This window comes from Berghia stephanieae, chromosome 8 (genome assembly GCF_034508935.2).
Source record: "Berghia stephanieae isolate SIO BIC M18660-M18661 chromosome 8, UCSD_Bste_1.3, whole genome shotgun sequence".
Classification (NCBI taxonomy): Eukaryota; Metazoa; Mollusca; class Gastropoda; order Nudibranchia; family Aeolidiidae; genus Berghia; species Berghia stephanieae.
Window position 1 is genome coordinate 24,833,930 of NC_088367.1, and position 23,685 is coordinate 24,857,614.

Genomic DNA, 23,685 nt, shown 5'->3' on the forward strand with positions numbered 1-23,685 from the left:
TTGCAAGAGACTCGTCGAAGTATTCGACTATAATTTAAAGACATCGAATGACCATACAAAACTGTCATAACTACATTACGCTGCATAATTATAAAATCTGAAGAATGTAGAAATGATTCCAGACATGAATATGAAAGAATGACAGAATCAGTCAAGGACGGAATAAATAGATAATAAGCAAACGAGTATATGAATAAATTAAAATGATTGAATAAATAACAAAAAAATGACATCGGTTGAGTAGACAGTATGCGCTTGGCTAAGAAGCTGATAACATTGCCATGCGGAAGTATAACGGACCAACACACAAAACTGTGTGTATCCACGAACGTTTATAGTCAGGTACAGTCCAGTGAGCATTACTCATAAACGCGGATGGCAAAAGACAATAACAAAGACGTGAGTGAGGTCATCTTCGAACTATCTATAAACAAATTGTAAATTATTTTATATATGAAGTAAACAAAAAAGATATATTGAAAATAACAAATGATAACTTACCTAGGAGCTCACAGTAAAATGTTAACTATATTTTATGTTGAAGTCAATCAGCATCATGAACATTTTATTTTCATATAAAGGTGTATTAATATACTCTGAGTAGCTTTATTTATCATAATTCTCAGGGCGCTTCACAAAGTGTCAAATATTATTATTATTATTATTATTATTATTATTATTATTATTATTATTATTATTATTATTATTATTATTATTATTATTATTATTATTATTATTATTATTATTATTATTATTATTATTATTATAATAATAATAATAATAATAATAATAATAATTATTATTATTATTATTATTACTACTACTACTACTACTACTACTACTACTACTACTACTACTACTACTACTACTACTAATAATAATAATAATAATAATAATAATAATAATAATAATAATATAATGATGATGATGATGATGATGATGATGATGATGATGATGATGATAATCATTATTATTATTATTATTATTATTATTATTATTATTATTATTATTATTATTATTATTATTATTATTATTATTATTTTTATTATTATTATTATTATTATTATTATTATTATTATTATTATTATTATTATTATTATTATTATTATTATTATTATTATTATTATTATCATTATTATTATTATTATCATTATTATTGTTATTATTCTCATTATTATATTATCATTATGTGTAATTAATAATAATAATAATAATAATAATAATAATAATAATAATAATAATAATAATAATAATAATTATAATTTTTCTTCTTCTTCTTCTTCTTCTTCTTCTTCTTCTTCTTCTTCTTCTTTTTCTTCTTTTTCTTCTTCTTCTTCTCCTCTTGCTCCTCCTCCTCCTCCTCTTCCTCCTCCTCCTCCTCCTCCTCCTCCTCCTCCTCCTCTTCCTCCTCCTCCTCCTCCTCCTCCTCCTTCTCCTCATTCTTCTTCTTTTTCTTCTTCTTCTTCTACTACTATTTAATTATTCTATAACTAGATTATAAAATAGTGTCATGTATATTTTTAAAAAATCATTTGTCTGTCGAACTGCCTATCGATATGATAATAATATGAGATAACAATTAGACACGCCGCATTCATGAAATTAGAATAGGGATGTAACGTTATTCAACTAGATTATCAACACCTCATATACTATCAGATAATGTTCATGATTACGACTGTACAATCAAAGCACTGACACAGTAATAATATTTTGCTTAAAATGTACACATACAGTGGCGCCTTTTAAAGTCGACTTTGAATATATATATATATATATATATATATATATATATATATATATATATATATATATATATATATATATATATATATATATATATATTATCATTCTCGTTTAATCCTCTAGCTTTTCTCTGTTCTCTCTCTCTCTCTCTCTCTCTCTCTCTCTCTCTCCCCCCCCCCCCCCCCCCCCAACCCCCTCCCCATCCCCAACCACCCATCTTTTCTTTAAAAGTCAAACGTTTAGCTATCTTAAGTGACATCAGGATGAATGCAGAGCCTTCCTCCGTCAAGATTTCAGGTTCAGAAATAAATCGGGTATCCTGCGGCTATATGGTCTAGTTGTATGACACTTGCCTTCGGATCTGAAGGTCTTAGACTCGGGTCCCGCTCTGAGCCCGCAAAGTTGAGTCTTTGGAAAAGGCTCACATTCTCTCATCGTACTAGGGTGTAAAATGAGTAACTGACCGTTAACAACGCAGTCTATGTCTGAATAATATTGTAATATCGCCTAACAGGCGTCATGTCTCTGTTGCTGTTGGAGTAAAAAGCGCATTGAGCACTTTACGTGGATATTGTGTATATAAATGCGTGTGAAGCGAGTGCTCTACCAACTGAGCTTTCAGGACCCCCTTTGTGAGAAAGTAACTGCAATTTTATTTCTTTTGTACATACGCGTTTTGTGTGGCTATGTGGCCTAGTGGTTTGACAGTCGTCTTCATCCCGGAGGGTCCATCCAGGGTTCGAGTTTCGCTCTGAGCGGCGTTTAGAACATGTTCAGTGGATAGGCTCTATATAGATGCTCACAATTTTTCAAAGAATCGAGCTCCTAAGTAAAAGTCACTTTCTTCTTTATGGTGGGTCTTTGTTGGAGGTAGCCTCTGATCTTTAACTTTGCCAAGCGTCCTGATTCTAAAAATGAGCTTTTATATAGAGCAAGATCCACTAAACGTGCTCAAAGCATTTTACAAAGCTTCCCTAGCCAACAGCAACACTTATCATATAGACCGAGGCATGACGCCTGTTTGGCGATATGATATTGTTTTCGGAAAGAGACAACGCTGAGTACGGTTAGAGGATATGAGTAAAGCGTCTTTTCAAAGGACTCAACTATGCGCCGAGTGAGGCTCGAACCCAGGACCTTCCGATCCGAAAGCCACAATAATAATTAACGTAATTTTGACCCAGACTACTATTTTTGGTTTCTTTGATATCATCGGATGAGTCGATTTTCATTCGGCTTCATGGGCCTCGACTGTATTAATTGAATGTGTACGATCTTCACAATAATCACAAGCAGATAATAACACACCAGATAGCAATGGTGTAATTATAATCATAAAACAATGGCATTGCTTTGATGGATATACCTGGTTGCAAGTTGGTGGGGGAGTGTTATCCTTAGGTGTGTATCTTAGTATAATAATAATAATAATAATACCTTTTGATGAGCTGGAATGGCGTCAAATTTACAATTTAAAACTGTGTTTTTTAGGTTTGTCTTTTTTTAAGTTTTCATTTAAAATCCCAAGATGCCTTTAGAAGGTTAATTAACCTGTTAACTGACTTACTCTCTGGGAAGCCTCGTATTTGAAAATTTGGCCTGAAAACTCGTCCGTCAAATATCGGTCAATTTAAACGACCCTCATCTTGGCAAAAACTCTCAAACCTAGGACCTCGCGAGATCTTTCTTAAAGTCCCGGGTTTGAGATTTTTTGCGAAGACCAGGATCATTTAAATCGATCGATATTTGTAGGACGAGTTTTTTTAGCCAAAATTTTGAAAACGGGGTTTTCTAGAGTATGGCAGTAAACAGTTTAAAGTCATAAGACGTTGATGTAAGATAACAACATCTATTTTACATGAAAAAACCCAACTCCTTATTTTTGCTTGTTTGATTTATAATGATATTGTGAAGAGTTTATATTTTCCTTGATAGAGTTAATGATTAAGGTTCGAATGAATTTTCTTTCTCTTTCGCACAATATGAGATGTCAATCCAATTTTTCTGTATTCCGTGATATTTAAAAAAATACAAGAAGCGGAAGGCTTCATATGACGCCATATTCCCTAAATATGCTCAAAGCTCTTTACAAGTGGTTCCAAGCCAACAGCAAATTTCAAATTCTTGGACGGGACATGACGCCTGAAGGACTGGAATACATTTTGAAAAATTTTTTTGTCAGAGACAGTGGTGCTACCGGTCAGAATCACATTTTCCACCTCAGATGGTAAGAAAATGTAAGTAAAGATTCTTCTCCAGGACTCAACTGTTCAACGCCCACTGCGGAACTTGAACCTTAGAACCTATAGGTCACAATCCTAGTACTATATACCACGGACCACTTAGCCACACAAAAAAAAAATAAATAAATAAATAAATTAATTAATTAATTAATTAAAAAAATAAATAAATTAATTAATTTAAAATATATATATATATATATATATATATATATATATATATATATATATATATATATACATACATATATATATATATATATATATATATATATATATATATATATATATATATATATATATGTGTGTGTGTGTGTATATATATAAGAATATAATACATGGCATTTGCCATCCGATTGAGTCCTCTGGTCTTAATGAATAACATACAGATAGATTGAAATTGTCGCCAATCAGTCTTTGTTATTGTTTTTTTGCCATCCACGTTTATAAGTAATTCTCACTAAGCTGTATTGTCCACACTATAAACGTTCATGGTTACACATTTTGTGTGTGTTGGTCCGTTATACTTCGGGATGGCAGCGCTGTTAGCGCATACTATCTACAACCAAACTTATTGAAGGAACGAAATTGACACCACCCGGCTCTTTGTTATTATGTTTTAGACAGCCTTTAAGTGATTCGTTCTCACTAAAATATATCAAACTATTGGTGTTCTACGTTAAGATAAATACTCACAACATCTGCCCGTCGTATACAACGCACCATCACACAAAATTATGTGTAACCTTGAAGGTTGATAGTCTGATTGATATAGTTAGAATGAAGATGACGTCACTCAGGTCTTTGTTATTGTTTTTTACCATCGACGATTATGACTAATTCTCACTAAACTGTATTAACCAGACTATAGATAGTATGCGCTTGGCTAAGAAGCTCATAACATTGCCATCCGGAAGTATAATGGACCAACACACAAAACTGTGTGTATCCATGAACGTTTATATACAGGTTAATACAGATCAGTGAGCATTACTCACAAACGCGGATGGCAAAAAAAAAAAAAAACAAAAAAAAAAACAAAAACAAAGACCTGAGTGACGTAATCTTCGAACTATCTATAAACGACCAAGATTACACAGAGTTTTGTGTGATAGTCCGTTATACTTCCGGATGGCAATGTTGTGAGCTTCTTAGCCAAGCGCATACTATCTATAGTTTTGATAATAATATAGTTAAGTGAGAATTACTCATAAGCGAAGATGGGAAAAAAAAATAAAAACAATAACAAAGACCCGAGTGACGCAACTTCATTCTATCCATAGAGGGAACGAAATTGACGTCACTCATCTCTTTTTATTTTTAGCCAGCCATTCTTCTAAGTAGTCCTCACTAAATTGTGCAAATCAGACCCCATGCGTTCAAGGTGACACAAAGTTTAGTGTGTTGATACGACCGGCTGACAGATGTTGTGAGTATTTTATCTAAACTCATAGCATCACTCGGACCGGTATTAAAGTGTTGTGGTTTCATGATGTCTATGAGTGGTGTGATAATGTGAGCTTTTTCACTTGTAGGAATGGGAGCGATCTATATTCATGTTTTCGTCCAACCGAATCATCAATCACATGATTTGTTGATGTCCAACGATTGGATATTTCTTAACAAATGTAAACATTCTGCTTTGTTTATGAAAGTTGTACCCGTGTGTCAAGCTGAAGAAAATGACCAATAGTGATTTGAGATATTTCAAAAGCTGTGAATACTATTCACTATGTAGATTACTTTGAGCATATTTTGCATTGTGACCAATGACCTCGAGCACATGGAAAGGGAATATAGATAGAATGCGCTTGGCCAAGGAGTTCACAACATTGACATCCGGAAGTATAACGGACCAAGACGCAAACTCTGTGTAACCATGAACTTTTATAGTCTGGTTAATACAGTTTAGTGAGAACAACTCAGAAACGCGGATGGCAAAAACAATAACAAAGGCCTGAGTGACGTCATCTGCATACTATCTATAGATCATGCCCATTATCAAGACATTTCAAATATTTTGAGTTCTTCTCATCATCGTGTTTACTATGTTGGACACAACTAAGGGACATAATTGGTGACAAACGCATTCCCTTAATAGACCGATAGTGATAATTGCCGATATATATGGTGATAATCTGTACACTTTACAGCCGTAAGCTGAAAGAGCCAGTGTTCAGTCCCTGCAACAATCGCTTTTATCTCCTACTTGAAGAAGAGCTTGTCAATTAATTGTAAAGTACGGCTATGTGGTCTAGTGGTATGACACTTGCTTTCGGAAAGCAAGGTCCTGGGTTCGAGCCTCGCTCGGCGCATAGTTGAGTCCTTGGAAAAGGATCTTTACTCACGTTCTCTCACCGTACTCAGGTGTAAAATGAGCACCTGACCGTTAACAGCGTCATGTCTCGTCCTACATGATAAATGTTGCTGTTGATCCCTTGTAAAGCACTTTGAGCACATATAGTGGATATTGCGCTATATAAAAGCTAAAAAAGCTCAATTTAAAGTACTTTCCGCCAGATCAATATACAAACCCAGCTACACAACCACATTTGCAGTGATATCCCAGATTAATATCCCATAGAGTATAAAACAAAGATTCCGAGAGGAAAATTAGGAAAATGACAAAACCACTTTAAAAATAACCTTCACTTTTGCCAGATAAAAACTATGATTGATTTTTCATACTCTGGGATCAAAAGTTCATTTAAAAAAAAAACCCAAAATACAACCAACCCCCCCCCCCCCCAAAATAAAAAATAAATAAATAAATAACAAGCAAAAATTAAACCCCAAACAAACAAACAAACAAAAAAACAAACAAAACAAAAACAAATAAAAAAATTAAAAAAAGCAAACAAAAAACAAAAACAAACAAACAATAAAACAACAGCAACAACACGCCCTGTTTGTATCAGTGCTCTACTCTTACAAAATCTGTGACTTTGATGGCATGATAATATTATTTCAAGAGGATAATTTATCTATGATGCAGGTCTGATAACCTCACTTTTATTGGCTCATTGTCATGTTGTAATAGAAATACTACCAATCCAACGCTAAACATTATTCACTACAACATTGTTAAAACAAGACCTACTTGCATTCGGTTATCAGACCTGCTAAGAAAGCATGCATATTGAGAATTTCCCTTGGATGAGATTTTATGGCAGGACATTTTTGATCAAACCCTTGAGATTACTTCTTACCTTTAGGTGAAAAAAAAAGAACTTATAATCCGCAGTCCCACGGAGTCGGGGTATATTTCGTTCTCTGTTAAGTTGATTAAACAGCCGTAAAGCCGTGTTACGCATTGAATAGGACCCTGGCCTCTCACAAAGTACTTTCCGCCAAATCTAACCGACCGAGCTACCAAATTAATGCTGGGCGCACAGTCAGGTCAGCACAACGAATAGCAAACTCTCTGGTTGTGGCCAGAGGGCTCTAAAAGAGACAAAGAAAAAGAAAACAAACAATCAAACAAAATACCAAAAAAATAAAAAAATAAACATAGAACAAAAACAACACAAAATAAAACAAATAGACCTTTCCGCGCGACATCGTGAGATGATATCGCTTTGACACTATATGAAGGAATATTATAGATAATCCACTAGGCAAACGTCAGCTGTCAACAGGAATCACACATGTTGCCCAAAGTGAGCAAATTGGGGGTTATTAATATTCCGAAAGGGAAAAAAAAACAACAAAACAAACGAAAGGGACTTTCCGTTAACCACTCGGCCACGCCCCCCCCCCCCCAACCCACCCACCCCAACCACCACCCAAAGCGAGAGCTCTAACAAGGATGTAATTTTTAATTGATATAAAAACAACTTTTTTGCTTCCTCAGATCATGCCTTCCCCTGAAACAGTAACAACAGTGAGAACAGCTCATAATGTAGTTCAGAACAAAGACTATGGTAAGATAAAACGTCTCAGAAACCGGATAGAAATAATGTAGTGAAAGAGATCCGTTAAATGTGATTATCTTCCCCAATCCGATATTGCTTACTTCTCCTCCTCCTCCTCCTCCTCCTCCTCCTCCTCCTCCTCATCATCATCATCATCATCATCTTCTTCTATTTCGTTCGGGCAGCCAACGCCATCAGACTGGCAACAAGTTTGAAAGTTTTTTATTGGAAGCTAAACTATCGTATGTCGAGGTAGGATATTTTGAGGATAGAACAGAACTGAAAGTGTCGTAACCCGGAGTTGAGATTGTTTTTGTGCCATGATCAACGTTTAATACCCAAATATATTATGAGTTACGATTCCTGAAACACATTCTCAGAGACATAGGGTTGATTACTCCGGAGTTTATACCAGTATTTAAGGCTTTGAAACGGACTAGTTACAATCATAATTATTTGTCACAACTGGACCGGACGCGAGTTGTAAAAATTGGTAGTTTGTTCTTCTTTAAATTACTTTTCCACTTCTCCTACTTTTTCCTTCTCTTCCCCTTTTACATCCCAACTTTTTATATTTTTCTACTTCTTTTATTTTCCTCCACATCCTCCTGCTCCTCCTTCTCCCTCTCCTCACCGCTCCTCTTTTTCTCTTTCTTCTTTTTCTTCTTCTATCCCCCTCCCCCTCCTTCTTCCTACTCCTTCTCCTCGTCCCCCGCCTCCTCTTCTTCCATACCAGCTCCACTTCTTCTTCTCCTTCTTTTTCTCTTAATTTTCCTTCTCCTCATACTCCTCCTCTTCTTCTCTTTCTAATCCTCCTCCTCCTCCTCTTCCTCCTCCTCCTCCTCCTCCTCTTCTTCTTCTTCTTCTTCTTCTTCTCCTCTTCCAACTTTTATTTCAATTCCCTGTTATTTCTCATCATACTCTTTTCCTCCTCCTCCCCTCTCCTTCTCCTCCTCCTCCTTCATCATCATCATCATCATCATCATCATCATCATCATCATCATCATCATCATCACCATTTCTTTTTCTCCTTCTCCTCCTCCTCCTCCTCCTCCTCCTCCTCCTCCTCCTCCTACTACTACTACTACTACTACTACTACTACTACTACTACTACTACTACTACTACTACTACTACTACTACTACTACTACTACTACTACTACTACTACTACTACTACTACTACTACTATTTCTTCCTCTTCATCTTCGTCTGTAGTTGATGGATCTACGTATCCTCGCATGGGTCATTGTGCTCCATAGATTCAATTAGTTTTCATGGGCCCGAAGGCACAATTGTTCTCTGGGACTCACGAAAAAATAGAGAAGGTCAGATAGACCTTATCAGAAATCCACATCAAGTGTGGGCTAACTTTTCTACCATGGAAAAGTGTAACTATACAGTGACATTACTAAAAACAGATTTATTGCCCAAACTCCCCGAAACGGAGTCTTATAACTGTCGCAAGAGATCAGTGTTTTGGAATAAGAGAGAAATTTGATCGTATAGATCTGGTTCTGATTTATACGATCCGACTCTCCTCCTCCATATATATCCTGACAGCAAGAAACTAAACTACATAGTACGACTACATAGTAAGAGTTGCATGGCCCAATAGCATTGGATTTAGATAAAATATGGTAATCTTCCACAAAAAATCGGGTTGCCCTTATGGCTATCTATTATGAAATTGATAATGCAGACTTTTCAACAGAGATAGCATCTGGTAGAGTGATTCCAATTCCTAAAGCTGAGAATGACCTTTCTGAATCTTCAAATACCGTCCATCTCTATCACCAACTGCTAGTGCAATCTAATAGACAAGATGGCCGACACGCATCTGCCATTTAAGTTCTCTTTCGAACACAAAGACGGTTAGACTTCAAGTACGGCTCCAGGAAAGACCCATGAAACATTGATAACCTTGTTCTTTATGAGGACTTTAATTCGTGATATCTTTGCGTGCAAATAATGGCAATCTTCATTGACCTCAGAAAGGAATTTCAACACAGTTTGGAAACTTAAAATCTTCAAGTACATTCTCAAGTTTGGTTAGCAAAGAAACCTTTCTAATTTTGTCTGAGCATTTGTTAACAGCTTAATTTCCAGGTCAAAGAAGGACTAATTCTTTTGAAATCTTTCAATCAGAAAGAGGGAGTTCCTTTGTGGAGCGTCGAATGTCTGCTGTTTTTATTTGAGATTTTAAAACAATTGACTTGATCATAAATGATACACAGCCTTTTATGTCTTGATGCTCTTTGTGAGCTATTGAAGCCAAATAAGCCTGGACAACACTTAGAGACAATTAGAACACTAATGAAGCAATATATCAGAATGGGCAATGATTCTCTTTTTCCTCGCCAAACTGGCCGATTATCATTGACAGTATCAAAGAACCAGTAAGATCGTGCACCGTCGCAAACCCACCCGGAAGCTTCGTCACAACGCACCGTTCAACTAGATGCTTTGCGGTTTCGGGCTCGCAACCACAACGGGTACATGTTGGGCAGGTCGCAAGTCCCCACGGATGCAATGAGCGTGCTGTTAAGCAGGTTGCCACCCAATGTCTACTCTTGCTGGTGGATTTGGCAAAGATACAAAGTTATGTTAAACCGTTTGACACTTATTTGGAACCAAACTACCGTGGCTCTGTACAATCAAACCATTTTATGTTAAACAGTGTGACACTTATTTGGCAAAGAGACTATCGTAACTCTTATTTACCATTCATAAATTTGAAGTGAAAAGTAAAACGGGTTGTAAGTCAAGTTACGATAGTCTTATTTTCACAAAATTGTTACCGTTTAGTTAAGATATTTCTTCAACTATAACTTTTTTGCTTTTAATGCGACAGGCATGCCGATTTGACACAAGGTTCGCGGTATTTCAACGCACAACATATCTCACAGTGCAAAACGATCGTAACTCGACTTAAGATAGTTTTGCACGCTAAATCCGATATATTCTCCCAGCAGGCCATATTGAACCATATATTCATCTCATATAGTACCAGTTGCCTGTTAGCCGTCCTTCTTGTCATGTCACTCTTACAATATGCATCATTGCCTATAGCCAAATATCCATTCACACCTGAGTCAAATGGGGTCATGATATTATGTCCAAAGAGCAAGCCCATACACCCAAGCACACAACGACCACTGCACGCTTATCATTGCTTGTATTTTATGACATGACGATAAACCGGTACCTTTGACTGTGAAGCGAGCGCTCTACCATCTGAGCTATCGAGACCCCCAAAAGGAATCGAAGCTACAATAATTTAATTTCCGAAGACAGATGATATGGACGTTTGCTGTGTCCTCGTTGTCAACAAAATATAGGAGTAATCCGAAACGGCCTCATCCAGTGGCGTAGCATGCTTACAATATAAGGTGGTGCCAGAATCAGAGGAAAATGACTTAAAACATGCTATATTTATAGAAACAAAAGAAGAAGAAAAAATAAAGAAAAGACATACTCAAATAAGTAAGAGGCGGTATAGAGACGATTTCTCAGTTTTATTTTGTTTTAATATAATGTAATCCATTTTTAAGAGATAGAGTGGTGCCAGGCACCAAATCAACCAATATAGCCACGCCCCTGGGCCTCATCATCTGTCTTTGTCCATTAGATTATTGCTGCTTCTATTCCATTTTATTATTGTTATTTATATCTTGGTCTTCAAGCAGCAGCATTTACATTTATAATTTGCAATGCATTTATCATGATATTTCAGATTGGGTGCTGCCTGTTGTGATTCTTCTAGCCCTTCTTGTTGCTGTGCTCTTTGTATTGGTGATACTGCTTTACAAAAAACAATGGAGGTCAATAACTAAGAGGCACGTGAGAGATAAATATAATATTATCATACAGGATCATTCCAAACACGTAGCCACCTACATCACATAACCTCAGCCCTTGTGACATCTTATGGGAATACGAAAAGAATATTGTGTATGTACCGCCTATAGGGAATGAGATTAGCGGAAGAGTAGCGTCCCTTGATTGGACGTCACCTTACAGAGAGAACGTCAATTTTGTTTTGAAGTGTCTCAAGCCGCTTTCATCGGAAGCGAGGACGAGAGACGCATGCGCACAACCAACATGACGTTCTCTCTCTTATAACTTTACCGCCGGTGACGTCACAGACTATGGGTGACGTCCAATCAAGGGACGCTACTATTCCGCTAATCTAATTCCCTATTCCAACTGATCTCAACGAGTTATCAAAGCCAAAATTTGGCTGCCGTTAATTCTATTAGAGACGTTTGGCTTGACCTCAACAAAAGACAAGTCAAGATACAAATTACCAAATGAAATAAGATAAGATAAGATAAGATAAGCTAAGATATACTTTATTGATCCTGAATGGAAATTATCATAATATTACACATCATTCATTGTTATATTAGCACAGATTTATACACTGTCATGAACTAATTGATGAAAATACGAAGCTAATTAAAAGCAAAATAAACATCAAATATAATAAAATATTTATAAAATTACAACAGTTACAAGCAATGCTATAAAATCGGACATGAAAGTAGAATAGGGTCTCTATTAGAGACGTTTGGCTTGGCATCAACAAAAGACCAGCTAAGATACAAATTACAAAGAGAAATCAATTCAAACACTTTTAAAATACACCAGTTGTCTTGTTAAAACAGCCTCTTGAGATTGATGGAACTTACTGTGAACAAAACTTAATAACATTTCCTTATTATTACCAGTTAACTGCTGTATTCCGAAAAAAAACCCCAAACTCGTATGTTGACCAGAAAACTCGGAAAGTCCCAGTTTTGAGAGTTGTGCCAATATGGTGGAGTATTTAACTCGATCGATATTTGAAGACCGAGTTTTCTGGACAAATTTCTAAATACCGTTCATGTTTTAACCAGAATACGGCAGTAAACTGGTCAATGTGTATTTCTGATGTGAATCTTTATTGCTTACTGAGTTATGACCCTTTGAAACTTGATAAATCATTTTGAATAACCTAGTATCTTTAGTCGCAACCCAAATAGATAGTCCTTAGAGCGATTTTTTAAGCTTAAGAAATTGTCTCGATGACGTTGCGATAATAAAGTTTACAAGTTTTGTAAAACTATTCCGATCAATGTTGTGTGAAATAATGATTATAGTATAGAATATATGTGACCCACCTTCTCAAAACACACACACACACACACACACACACACACATATATATATATATATATATATATATATATATATATATATATGTGTGTGTGTGTGTGTGTGTGTGTGTGTGTGTGTTTCCTACATTGCAGAAGGGTCAAAGTTCGTATTTCTTATCATTTCAATTTTAAATTCACTTTTAAGGGCCCGACACACACACACACACACACACACACACACATATATATATATATATATATATATATATATATATATATATATATATATATATATATATATATATATATATATATATATATATATATATATATATATATATATATATATATATATATATCTGTGTTTGTGTTTGTGTGAATTATGACGAATCACAATGATCGTATCACATCATGAAGTATATGACTTAATAGATGATACGGTAACCATGTCAAAACTATTTTTCTTTAGTTTTCATTGAATAACCCGTTAAAATACTTAATTTTCTTTCTCTTTTAATTCAATAGAAGCGTACATTGTAGTGATGGGCAACAAGGGAAAGAGCTGGATTATTTTGGAAAGAGACACCAACCCTGTAGAGGTGATAAGGGATGTCGACCTACATCTTTCAGGACATTCTCTTCAGTTTTCAACAATAAGAAAAATGCCTCAACGTCTTTTGTGTCAGAATTGGCTGAGACTGAAACCCATTTCAGCAACACAAATAAGCATCCTACTCTAAATCAATGCTTTTACAAAGAAAAGGAAATACATCCTCAGAGAGGTCCCAACAAGTCCATTTCTACTTCAAAAGCAGGTGACACTGAAACTTGGAGCAATTCAAAGCTGAAGTCAAACAATTCTAAAAACTCAAGCTTTGATAAAAATGACAAGAGTATTAGTCACAATGTTGTGGATAATTCTTTTGAAAACAATTTTGAACCCCTTGCTGATCAGATATGGGGTGAGGAAAAGGTGAAATTTTACATTAGTACAGACACTGAGTCGGTAGGTGTAAATAATAAAGCATACTGGGACAGCGATAACGAATCACTGGGACGGGATCAAATCGTACACACCAAGAATTCAATAGAGAAAAGATTAAACGCTGCAGGGAAATTTGGAAAAAACCAAAGCTCTGGTGGTCTTATTGATAGATTAGAAACACCCCAACACCATGAACCCCTGGACAGACAACTCAGTAACACATCTGCCCCTGTCTATTCTCAAGAAACAGATAATTCATCTCAACTTGGTCGACCACTCGGAAAATTCGAAACGGTTCACAATCTTGCAAATTCTGCGGAATTTGAGGACGCGAGTCCACGTTTTGATAACAACTTTTCTGAAGACCATGGCCCAAATAAAGATCGAGTAGATAATCAAAATACACCAAACACACTGAAACATCAAATTCCTAAAATTGTCCTACCGGAGAGAGATTATGCAGACTTTGCTGATCATAAAAATGAAGACAACAGTTCCTACTACAACAGTAGCAGTCTAGAGAGCTGTGCGTCAATAAGTCCGGGACAATCACGTAGAAGAATAGCGAGAGCTAACAATCCTTTTGACATCGAGGCAGTAAACATCCCACGAATATCGAGTGCACCATGTTTGAACCCTTTAGAACAGGAATCAAACTGTACAACAAATAATATAACACCTTTTTCTAGAAGTATTTCTGCAGGCCATCCTCTCACGGTGGACAAGGAGGTTGAGTTGCTGCATTCTAATTTAATGAGCCGTAGAAGTTCAAGCTCATGGTCGTCGGAATTCTTTGAACTTGTTCGAGAAGCTGGAATTACAGACCAAAATACACAAAGACGAATGAAGAAACTGATTGACGACCGCTATGATTTTCTTTTTGAAAAAAAGTACCCAGAACTCCAGTCACTTTACTCTCCCATCCAACAAACTAGGAATGACAGAGGTTATGCTTCAGAGAAAAAATCATATCCAAAACACCGCAAATTCAAAGCTAGAGTGGGTAACAAACAAACTTGTCCACTTGATGATGATGGGTATGACAGACTTAAGCCCCCTCAAATAATATATTCTGAGGTGAGACCTCCTACCAAGAAAAAGAACCGATATACAGAACGAAGAAATAGCGAACCAGATAGGACACGATATACTGCTCAGAATGTCGAGATATGCAGTTCCAATGAGGGATCATTCAGGAATAATCCACAAGATTATAAACCTTTAGACCAAAATCACGCTTTTTCAATGGACATAGTCCGAAAAGATAAAAACGTCAACGGGGATAGATGGGATTCAGCTAAATCTATATATGATACACCATGGGATCTAAACGTGAGAAGACACGGGGCCTTTATTCCTATAAAATCACTTAAAATTACGGAATCCGATTCTTCACAGTCTGAACCTGTCTACGAATCTATCAAAGCGACCCGCTCTAAACTGTCAAAGAAAGATTTCTCAACTGATGTATCGAGTTTTAGAGACGAGGACTCGGTGATTTATGATCATATACACCACGAGCTAAAGGACAAAGACGTGGTCCTGGATTCTAACATAAAGTCCTCAACCAAAAGTGGTCTGCCAGTACCGCCCTCATCCCCACCTCCTAAAAATCTAAATTTTCTAAAATATCAACCACAAATAACAGAAGATGACACTGCAAAACATAGGGATACTCAAGATAAACAAAGCATTGAAAAATTTCGTCAACTGTTTTTAACAAGTGGATCGTTGTCAGGACCTTGTGTGACGGATTTCCCGACTGATCCTGTGTGGAGGCGTTCAAGCAATGCCGATATAAAAATAGAGCCGTTTGACTCAAATTTGTTCCGCAGTGAGAGGAGCACGAGCTTCATTGCTTCTTCTTGTGATACGCCACTGGAGCATCCCAATAGTGACGACGACGATTCATTGGACGATGTTTGTGGTCGTAAGCGTGGGCAATCGTTTTACAAGGATGTTATGTATACCCACAATGCAGATTTAGGAAAGGATGAGATCGACAACGAAGATGAGAGTGATGATATTTCATCTAGGCCGTTCCAGAGATTGACAATGACGGAAGATTACGATGAGCCAGTGCAGATATCAAGAGTTTAAAGTCAAGTCAACAATAATTGATTACATTAAGTTATGAACCAAAAAAGGGATTAAACAATAATGAATAGAATATATTACATGAATAGAGCCGGCCGCTGAAGCGAATTTTACACCGAGTTCCGCAAGGTCAAGGTAGTCACTAACTCACGGTCAAGGCAGTTTTGCAAGGTGAAGGTAGTCTATATCTCAGGGCCAATGTCAATCAATATAATCCTATCTGTTGTCAAGTCCACGGGAAAGCGTCTTCGGATCCTCGATCTGAGGCTTTCAGTCGTTAAATTGATTCAATTTGCCTCGTTATAATTGAAAATGCTGATTCCTTTTCATATCACATTTAATCTTTATAAAATATAAGTTTATTTAAGTTTGACTTTGAGTTCTGTCTTATTGTTCGAAATATATTAGGTCCAGGCCGCATGGTAATTGGATGCCGAATCAATAGCTAGACAAATACAATGAGTTTTTAAAAACTTTAATGCCAAAGACTTAGGCTTGAAAATTCTTTGAACGTTTAATTCTTTGAGCGTTAACATGTTATTCATTTCTATTTCAAAAGCTCTGAAACACAGCAATCATTATCATCTTTCGCAGAAGGCGTGAGTTTAGGGGGGGGGGGGGGTGGCGACGTTATTATATCAATGTTATGTTACCATTTTTAAATGTTATCGAAAAAAGAATAGTTTTCTTAGAATGATGCCTAAAAAGTAAAGGTAAAAGAGAAGAAAACGGGATCAATCTCCAATTTAGTTTGGATGATCTCGAAAGTGCCGATATATCTAAATTACAATTAAGTGGACATGGCAACAGTCCATTCAGTCCCACTGAAAGCAGCAATTGTTATCTGTTCCAATTCCCCGGAAGGTTTTGTTCATGAAAAGGAATTATGTTTTCAGCTACACTGTCAAAATCACAAGAAAAGCAACGCATGTTGCTTTTTGTTGCAGTTGTGACAGCGCATAAACACTGATTGTTCTTAGTGCTCCTCTTCCTCTTGGGACTAAATTCTACTTCATCCCAGTCACGACCTATAGCTATATATCATTCATACCGCAGTTAAGTGGTGACAGTGTGTGTAGAGTGTTTTACCCAAGGATACCACCTTAGGATAAACATTTGCACACCAAAGTATTGTCCAATATTCTCACTCATTATTGGTTCTGAGACATTATCAATTCTGATTAGGTAACTGGAGTTTAAATCTGGTAGCGGATGGTGTATGTGCATGTTGTGTGTGTGTGTGTGTGTGTGTGTGTGTGTGTGTGTGTGGGTGTGTGTGAATGGGTTGGATAGGTATTGACAGTCATGGGTATAAATTCTTACATCTATATTTAAAATAAAAAGAGAGATTCCATATGATGTTTTATGTGAAGTGTTCCAATTTGTTTATGACACTATAGCAAGACGCTTAAGTTTAGTTGGATACAAATCAAAAGGTTAAAACCTGCAGAAAGGATTTAAGATTTAAAAGGCCCTTTACACCCCACCCTCGCCGAAAAAAAATGGAAAGGGAACTGCAGTGGAGTCCTGATAAAGTCAACGCCGCCAGACCAGAAAGATTGGCTGCCTTTATCTATTATCGATGGCACGCAGTAGATAAAGGAAAGAAAATTTGGGACCAACAAGAGGTGTTGACTTCATGCAGATTCCACTGTAGTTCAATACATGTTTACTCAAATCATGCGCTGGAACGGGCACGGAACGGGCTATAGGACGTCGCCAGTCCAGCGACAATCTGTTTTTTTTTTACGGATATGCGACGGGTTGGCCACGGGTTGAGCACGGGTTGGGCACGGAACGGCGACGTGCTGACGAAGGGCTAATTCTGTTTCATGCAAATTCCACTGTAGTTCAATCAGGGCCCCAAAGTTAATCCAGTGTCAATATTTTTATGCTTTTATTCTGTGACTGCCTAAAATTACAACTCAAGTGTCAGCAAGATTATGACAGGACAAAGATTATCTATAACATATGTGAAAATTTATGAGATTTGGTCACAAAGCAACATGAAAAAGAGAAATAAATTATAAGGAAAAAAAAAAGAAAAGTCAGCAAATAGACCCATGGAGAACCCAAAGTCTGGGAAACAAATTGTATGTTCACTGCTCTGATGGGATCTCCATTCAACACAGGTTACTGACCTAACTGTTAGGAATAAGGCATGGATTATGGCAAAAGTATAAAACAAAGTCAATTTTAAAATAAACAATAAAAAAAACCCAACAACAACAACAACGACAACAAAAACAAACAAAATATTGGAAATTTTTCAATTCACTTTATTGCATCTGATCACAATTGCGAAAATAAAATCGAGAAATAATCAAAAAGCTGGTGTCATTCATCTGGCATTAATCTAACATTGGTAGAAGCAACCTCTAGTATTGTTCATCTGTACATATTATGGATAACACCTTCGTAATCAAAACTATTTCTAAACATTGAAATACTTTAATACTGATTCCTATTGCTCTAAGAAACAGCACTTGAAAGATTAAATGATGAATTTCGCTTAGGCTCTTCATCAAAATCGCAGTTTTCAGAGCCAAATGGAAAACGAAAATAAGTGAATAAGGCAATGCACTTAAATGTAGAGAACGTGAGCTCTTTCTCGCCAAACAATCGTTTCTATGGTGACTTATTCAATAATCACCGAGAAATAAATCGCAAATGTATTGCTATCTTAGCAAGTATGCTAACTAGGGCTGGGCGGGTACCCGGGTACCCGCGAGTACCCGCGGGTAATAAAGTTAACCCGGGTACTCGGGTAAAAGGGGCGGGTAACGGGTACCCGCTACAACAAATGGAAACCGAACTGAGAGTGATAATTTTTGGCGGTTTTAATATTTTTGAACAAAAATTGGAAATAATACAATTTTATTTACATATTTACATTTACATGACATTTTTTCAAAAGATTTTCCTACTTTATTGGTCAATTACATTGATTTTTTTGTTTTATTTGTTAACACACATTTGATTCAATTTTGGAATCAATAGGGTAAGACTATATTATATTAGTTCTTATCTTTTAAAGGAATCTCAGGTATTTTTATTTTATTTATTATCTATTATTTTTTTTCATTGTAGTTAATTATCTTTGTTTCTTACTTCAGTTTCGCTTCATTTGTTGTAACAAATAATAAAATAATTAAAAAATTAAAAAAAAAAAAGACCCCCCCCCCCCCCTACAAAAAAATTTTTTGGGGACAAAAGTCACTCCTGCCACGGGTACCCGCGGGTACCCGGGTAATCAGACCACTACCCGGGTATTACCCGGGTAATGATTTGGGCGGGTAATCCCAGCACTAATGCTAACAAGACACGAGCTTTGCATCCGGCCATCGCGCGCGCGCGCGCGTGTTTGTGTGTGTGTGTGTGTGTGTGTGTGTGTGTGTGTTATGAAAACATTGGAAAAGATAGCCCAAGGAAGTGAACAGGAAGTAGACCCTTTCTGCATCGAAGAATTGGAATCAGCTCTTGAACACTCCCAACCCGGTAAAGCGGCTGGTCTAGATGGCATCACCGCAGAAATAGTAAGCATTTCTGTCCCTCGTCAATAACGTGGTTACTAACTCGTATCAACAACTGTGTTGAATCGTGCACATTACCAAAGCTGTGGCAAAAGGCAAGAGTGATAACACTACCTAAACCTGGGAAAGACCCAAACAGCTGCAAGAGCTACAGAACAATAAAAGCAAAAAACGTGATGATGATGATGATGATGATGATGATGATGATGATGATGATGATGATGATGATGGTATTGATAGTAATAATAATAATAATAATAATAATAATAATAATAATAATAATAATAATAATAATAATAATAATAATAATAATAATAATAATAATAATAATAATAATAACAACACAATCAAGCATATACACAGAACAATAAAAGCAGAAAAAAATTGATTTTTGTCACTGTGTTCAAAATAATGAGACACGTTAAGAACGAGATGATTCCATATTTAAAAAGCTATTGTAAAAATATGGAGGGCAAAAACTGTGAGATATGCAAAATGTAGGTACTTATACATATACGATATGCTGAACTCGAACCGCAAAATACGCCTTTTGGCAGTTGTAAGTCATGTCAATTTCTTGGCCCGTAATATTATCTTAGATGAAACTGTTGAAGATAAAAAAGACCAAACAAAAACAAAACAAAACAAGAAAGACTGCACTGCACACCCATATATATAATATTATTTTGATAAATGTCAGTTTATCATGCACAAACAACCCCAAAACGAATTAAGAAAAGATTGATTCAATTAAGAACAGCTTGGCTGACTAGTACTCAACACGATAACCGGTCCACTAACTTGAACGTAAAACTGTTCCAAACGTATCTTTCTTAACTGACCAAGTTTTACTGAATTACCTGCATTATGAAATCACTAAACCCATTTGCTGGAATAATCGATCATTTTCTACTTACTAGAATTTTTGTGTAACCTTTTTACATAAGCTTTTTCTCATACATGGGGGCGAAGTGGCCGAGTGTTTAAAGCATTGCACTGTGACCCGGAAGGTCCCGGGTTCGAGCCCCGCTTCAGGGACTTTCGTTTTTTCCTTGGGCAAGATTATTAACCCCCGATTTGCTCACTTGGACAACATGGGTGATTCCTGTTGACATCAGACATCTTGTTTGATGAATTATCAATATTCCTTCATGGAATGCCTAGGCGACGATATCTTATGTTGTCGTGGCGGAAGGGCATAATTTAAAAAAAAAATCTCATACATACGCTCCTTTCTTAGAATTTAAATTAACTTTAAAACAATCTCAATTTTTTAAAAATCAGTAAGAGATTAGACGTACTTAAGTAACGCCCCACTAAAATTATATAATAAAATGCAAGACATAGTTGATCAAAATGACAACACTTATACCAGTTAAATATTTTAAAAGTTTAAACTTGAAATTCACTAATACCAAAGATGATTTAAAAACACACACACACACACACACATGTATATATATATATATATATATATATATATATATATATATATATATATATATAATATAGATAGATAGATATATATATATATATATATATATATATATATATATATATATATATATATATATATATATATATATAGGTTATACATACAATTACAACATCGACAGTAAGATATCAATTAATTAAAAGTTCAACATATTATCCTGTCACCTTACACTCCATCTTCTTTGCAATAAAAGTGTTTAATTCTCGTAATCTTCCTGCACGTACACATATTCTTCTTTGAAAAAGGATGGTTCAAATCTCATATGTGATATACCCACATTGTCTTATTCAATCTCAATTTCAACTCTATATGACATTGGCTGTAATCTCAGCTTCGATTTATGTTTCATTTACTGTCATATTAAAACCAATACCCTGTATTTCCTTATATTGTATGATTCCATTTAAACAATATTATTACATTATTCCAACTTATAATATGTGGTGCAAATAATATATTATTATAGAAATCTAGATCCATATTCGAAGGGTTATAGTTAAATTAGTAATGAAGAACTATATTTAAGAATATATCATAATAATATCATTGTCATCATTATAAAATTCAAGTCGAAGTTTTTATCATTCATTGTTCAGTGTTGATGTTTCAATTTTTAACCTTTTATTTAAGTCATCAGGGTGTTGTTTATTACTAAATTGAAGTCAATATCTTGCTTTATGGTAATCCATCAGAGGTAATACGTTTCTCTGTTATCAGTCCTTCATGATAATGATTCACCCTTTAATATTAATTTTGGTAGTTAAGTTATTGTCTCCATTTAGAAATGAACTTTCGTGTTATAAAAAGGGTATCAACTATAAGAGTTGAAGTGTTTGCACCAATGTATTGCATTGTCGTGTGTGTTGTGGTTACTGAATAGCTCAACTTTCATAAATTCACCATTATCATTCTTAATTAATATAAACTTATTCTTCTGTAAATGTTGTCGGATTATCACCATCATATCTTCACTTCAAAATATTTAGTCTTTAATAAATAAGCATTCATTAGTCTGTCCGACGTATTCACATTTAATATAGTGTGAATAAACAAGTAAAATAAAATCTAACACAGTATATGATTGTAGGATGTTACTAAAGTAACCAACTCTTGTGACTAGTGTGTTGTATTTGTTCGAGTCTTTTGTATTGGGACGAAAATGACTCTACAGGTGGCAAAAGTAATCTTGACCTGTTGGGTGGTGGATATAAGAATCCTGCCAATGTAACAGACGAAAATATAGGCTACATTTAAACGTTGGTTTCTTGGTCTTGTGACGTCGCTGTAATCCAAGCATCTCCGGCATCTGGGTCGATTCTCCTCGATGATTTTAGTTGAAGTATCCAAGTAAATAGTATGGGTGATATTTGTGGGTGTCTATGTATACATTGAATCCCGTTTTATATGAAATTATACAAATTCACGAATTACCAGTGTGTGATATCCTGAATTACATGACGTTTGACTTATCCAGCAAGTCAAAAGAAATTTGTTTACTCAGTCATGTGATGACAGAGAGTTCGTATTGGCCAGTGATGTAATTGTTTGTGTGTTTGTGTATGTCCGATAGAGACTGTTTCAAGAGACACTCTATTCCACGTTGATCGATATTGCTGTTTGTCAAGTTGTGATGAGGTGGAATGTGAGTACACACCAGATAGATGCAATCATTCAGTGTTACACATAGGGGATGTGTGTCCATCACCGATAAATGACGTAATCTCGTAGGTGTCTGTAGTAGGGTCAAGTAAGGTCAAAATATATTTTCATTATCTGAACGCAGGTTATTGAATATCATATGATAATAAATCTAATGTATTGTATTTTAAAAGCCGTGTGGCATTTTGCGACACTTTAAGTTCCTGCATTGTCTTATTTACACATAGCCTTATCTCTGCAGTGACACGATGAAAGGCTTTACTATAATATTCAATGTTTATATTCTGTCGTTTTGTACGAAGTTGTAGATATGAGTGCAGCACATTTGTTTGTTGTCATAAGTTTGCATATTAATGAACACACTCACCATTGTAGTGATATATTTCAAATCCCTCCTACCCTTCTCGAAATTTTAAATAACTCAATACATATTTTCTCACAGCTGTGCCTTGATAATTTATTCCATCAAGATCTGCTGTAATTACGAGAACGCCCAAGTATGACACTGAATAAATTAACGTCTAGCCGATAGACACATTGCTAATGGGAGCGATCTATATTCATGTTTTCGTCCAATCGAGTCATCAATCACGTGATCTGTTGCTGTCCAACGATTGGACATTTCTGACTAAATATAAACACGCTGCTTTGTTTATGAAAATTGTAAACAGATCCATGTGTCAAGCTGAACACAATGCCCGATCGTGATGTTAGATAGTTTAAATTCTGTGAACACTTTTCACTATGTAGGTCGCTTTGAGCACATTTTGCAATGTGACCAATGACCTCGAGCACATGGAAAGTTAATATAGATCATGCCCATTCTTGTTTCTGTACAATTTCATCTAAAATGGGATTCAACGTATAGATAGTATGC

General features: G+C 35.7%; 1 protein-coding gene across 2 annotated transcripts; it reads left to right on the forward strand.

Annotated features, from left to right (window-relative positions):
* Positions 1-3,018: 3,018 nt before the first annotated feature.
* Positions 3,019-17,487, forward strand: LOC144978423 (uncharacterized). Of its 2 annotated transcripts, none has more exons than XM_078924454.1 (4): positions 3,019-3,147; positions 7,840-7,909; positions 11,635-11,737; positions 13,565-17,487. In XM_078924454.1, exons 2-4 carry the CDS (start codon positions 7,843-7,845, stop codon positions 16,122-16,124), a joined length of 2,730 nt encoding a protein of 909 aa, XP_078780580.1. In that variant the 5' UTR covers positions 3,019-3,147; positions 7,840-7,842; the 3' UTR covers positions 16,125-17,487. The 2 variants fall into 2 exon arrangements, with proteins under 2 accessions (XP_078780580.1, XP_078780581.1); XM_078924455.1 differs by having other exon boundaries at positions 3,137-3,237.
* The last annotated feature ends 6,198 nt before the right edge of the window (positions 17,488-23,685 follow it).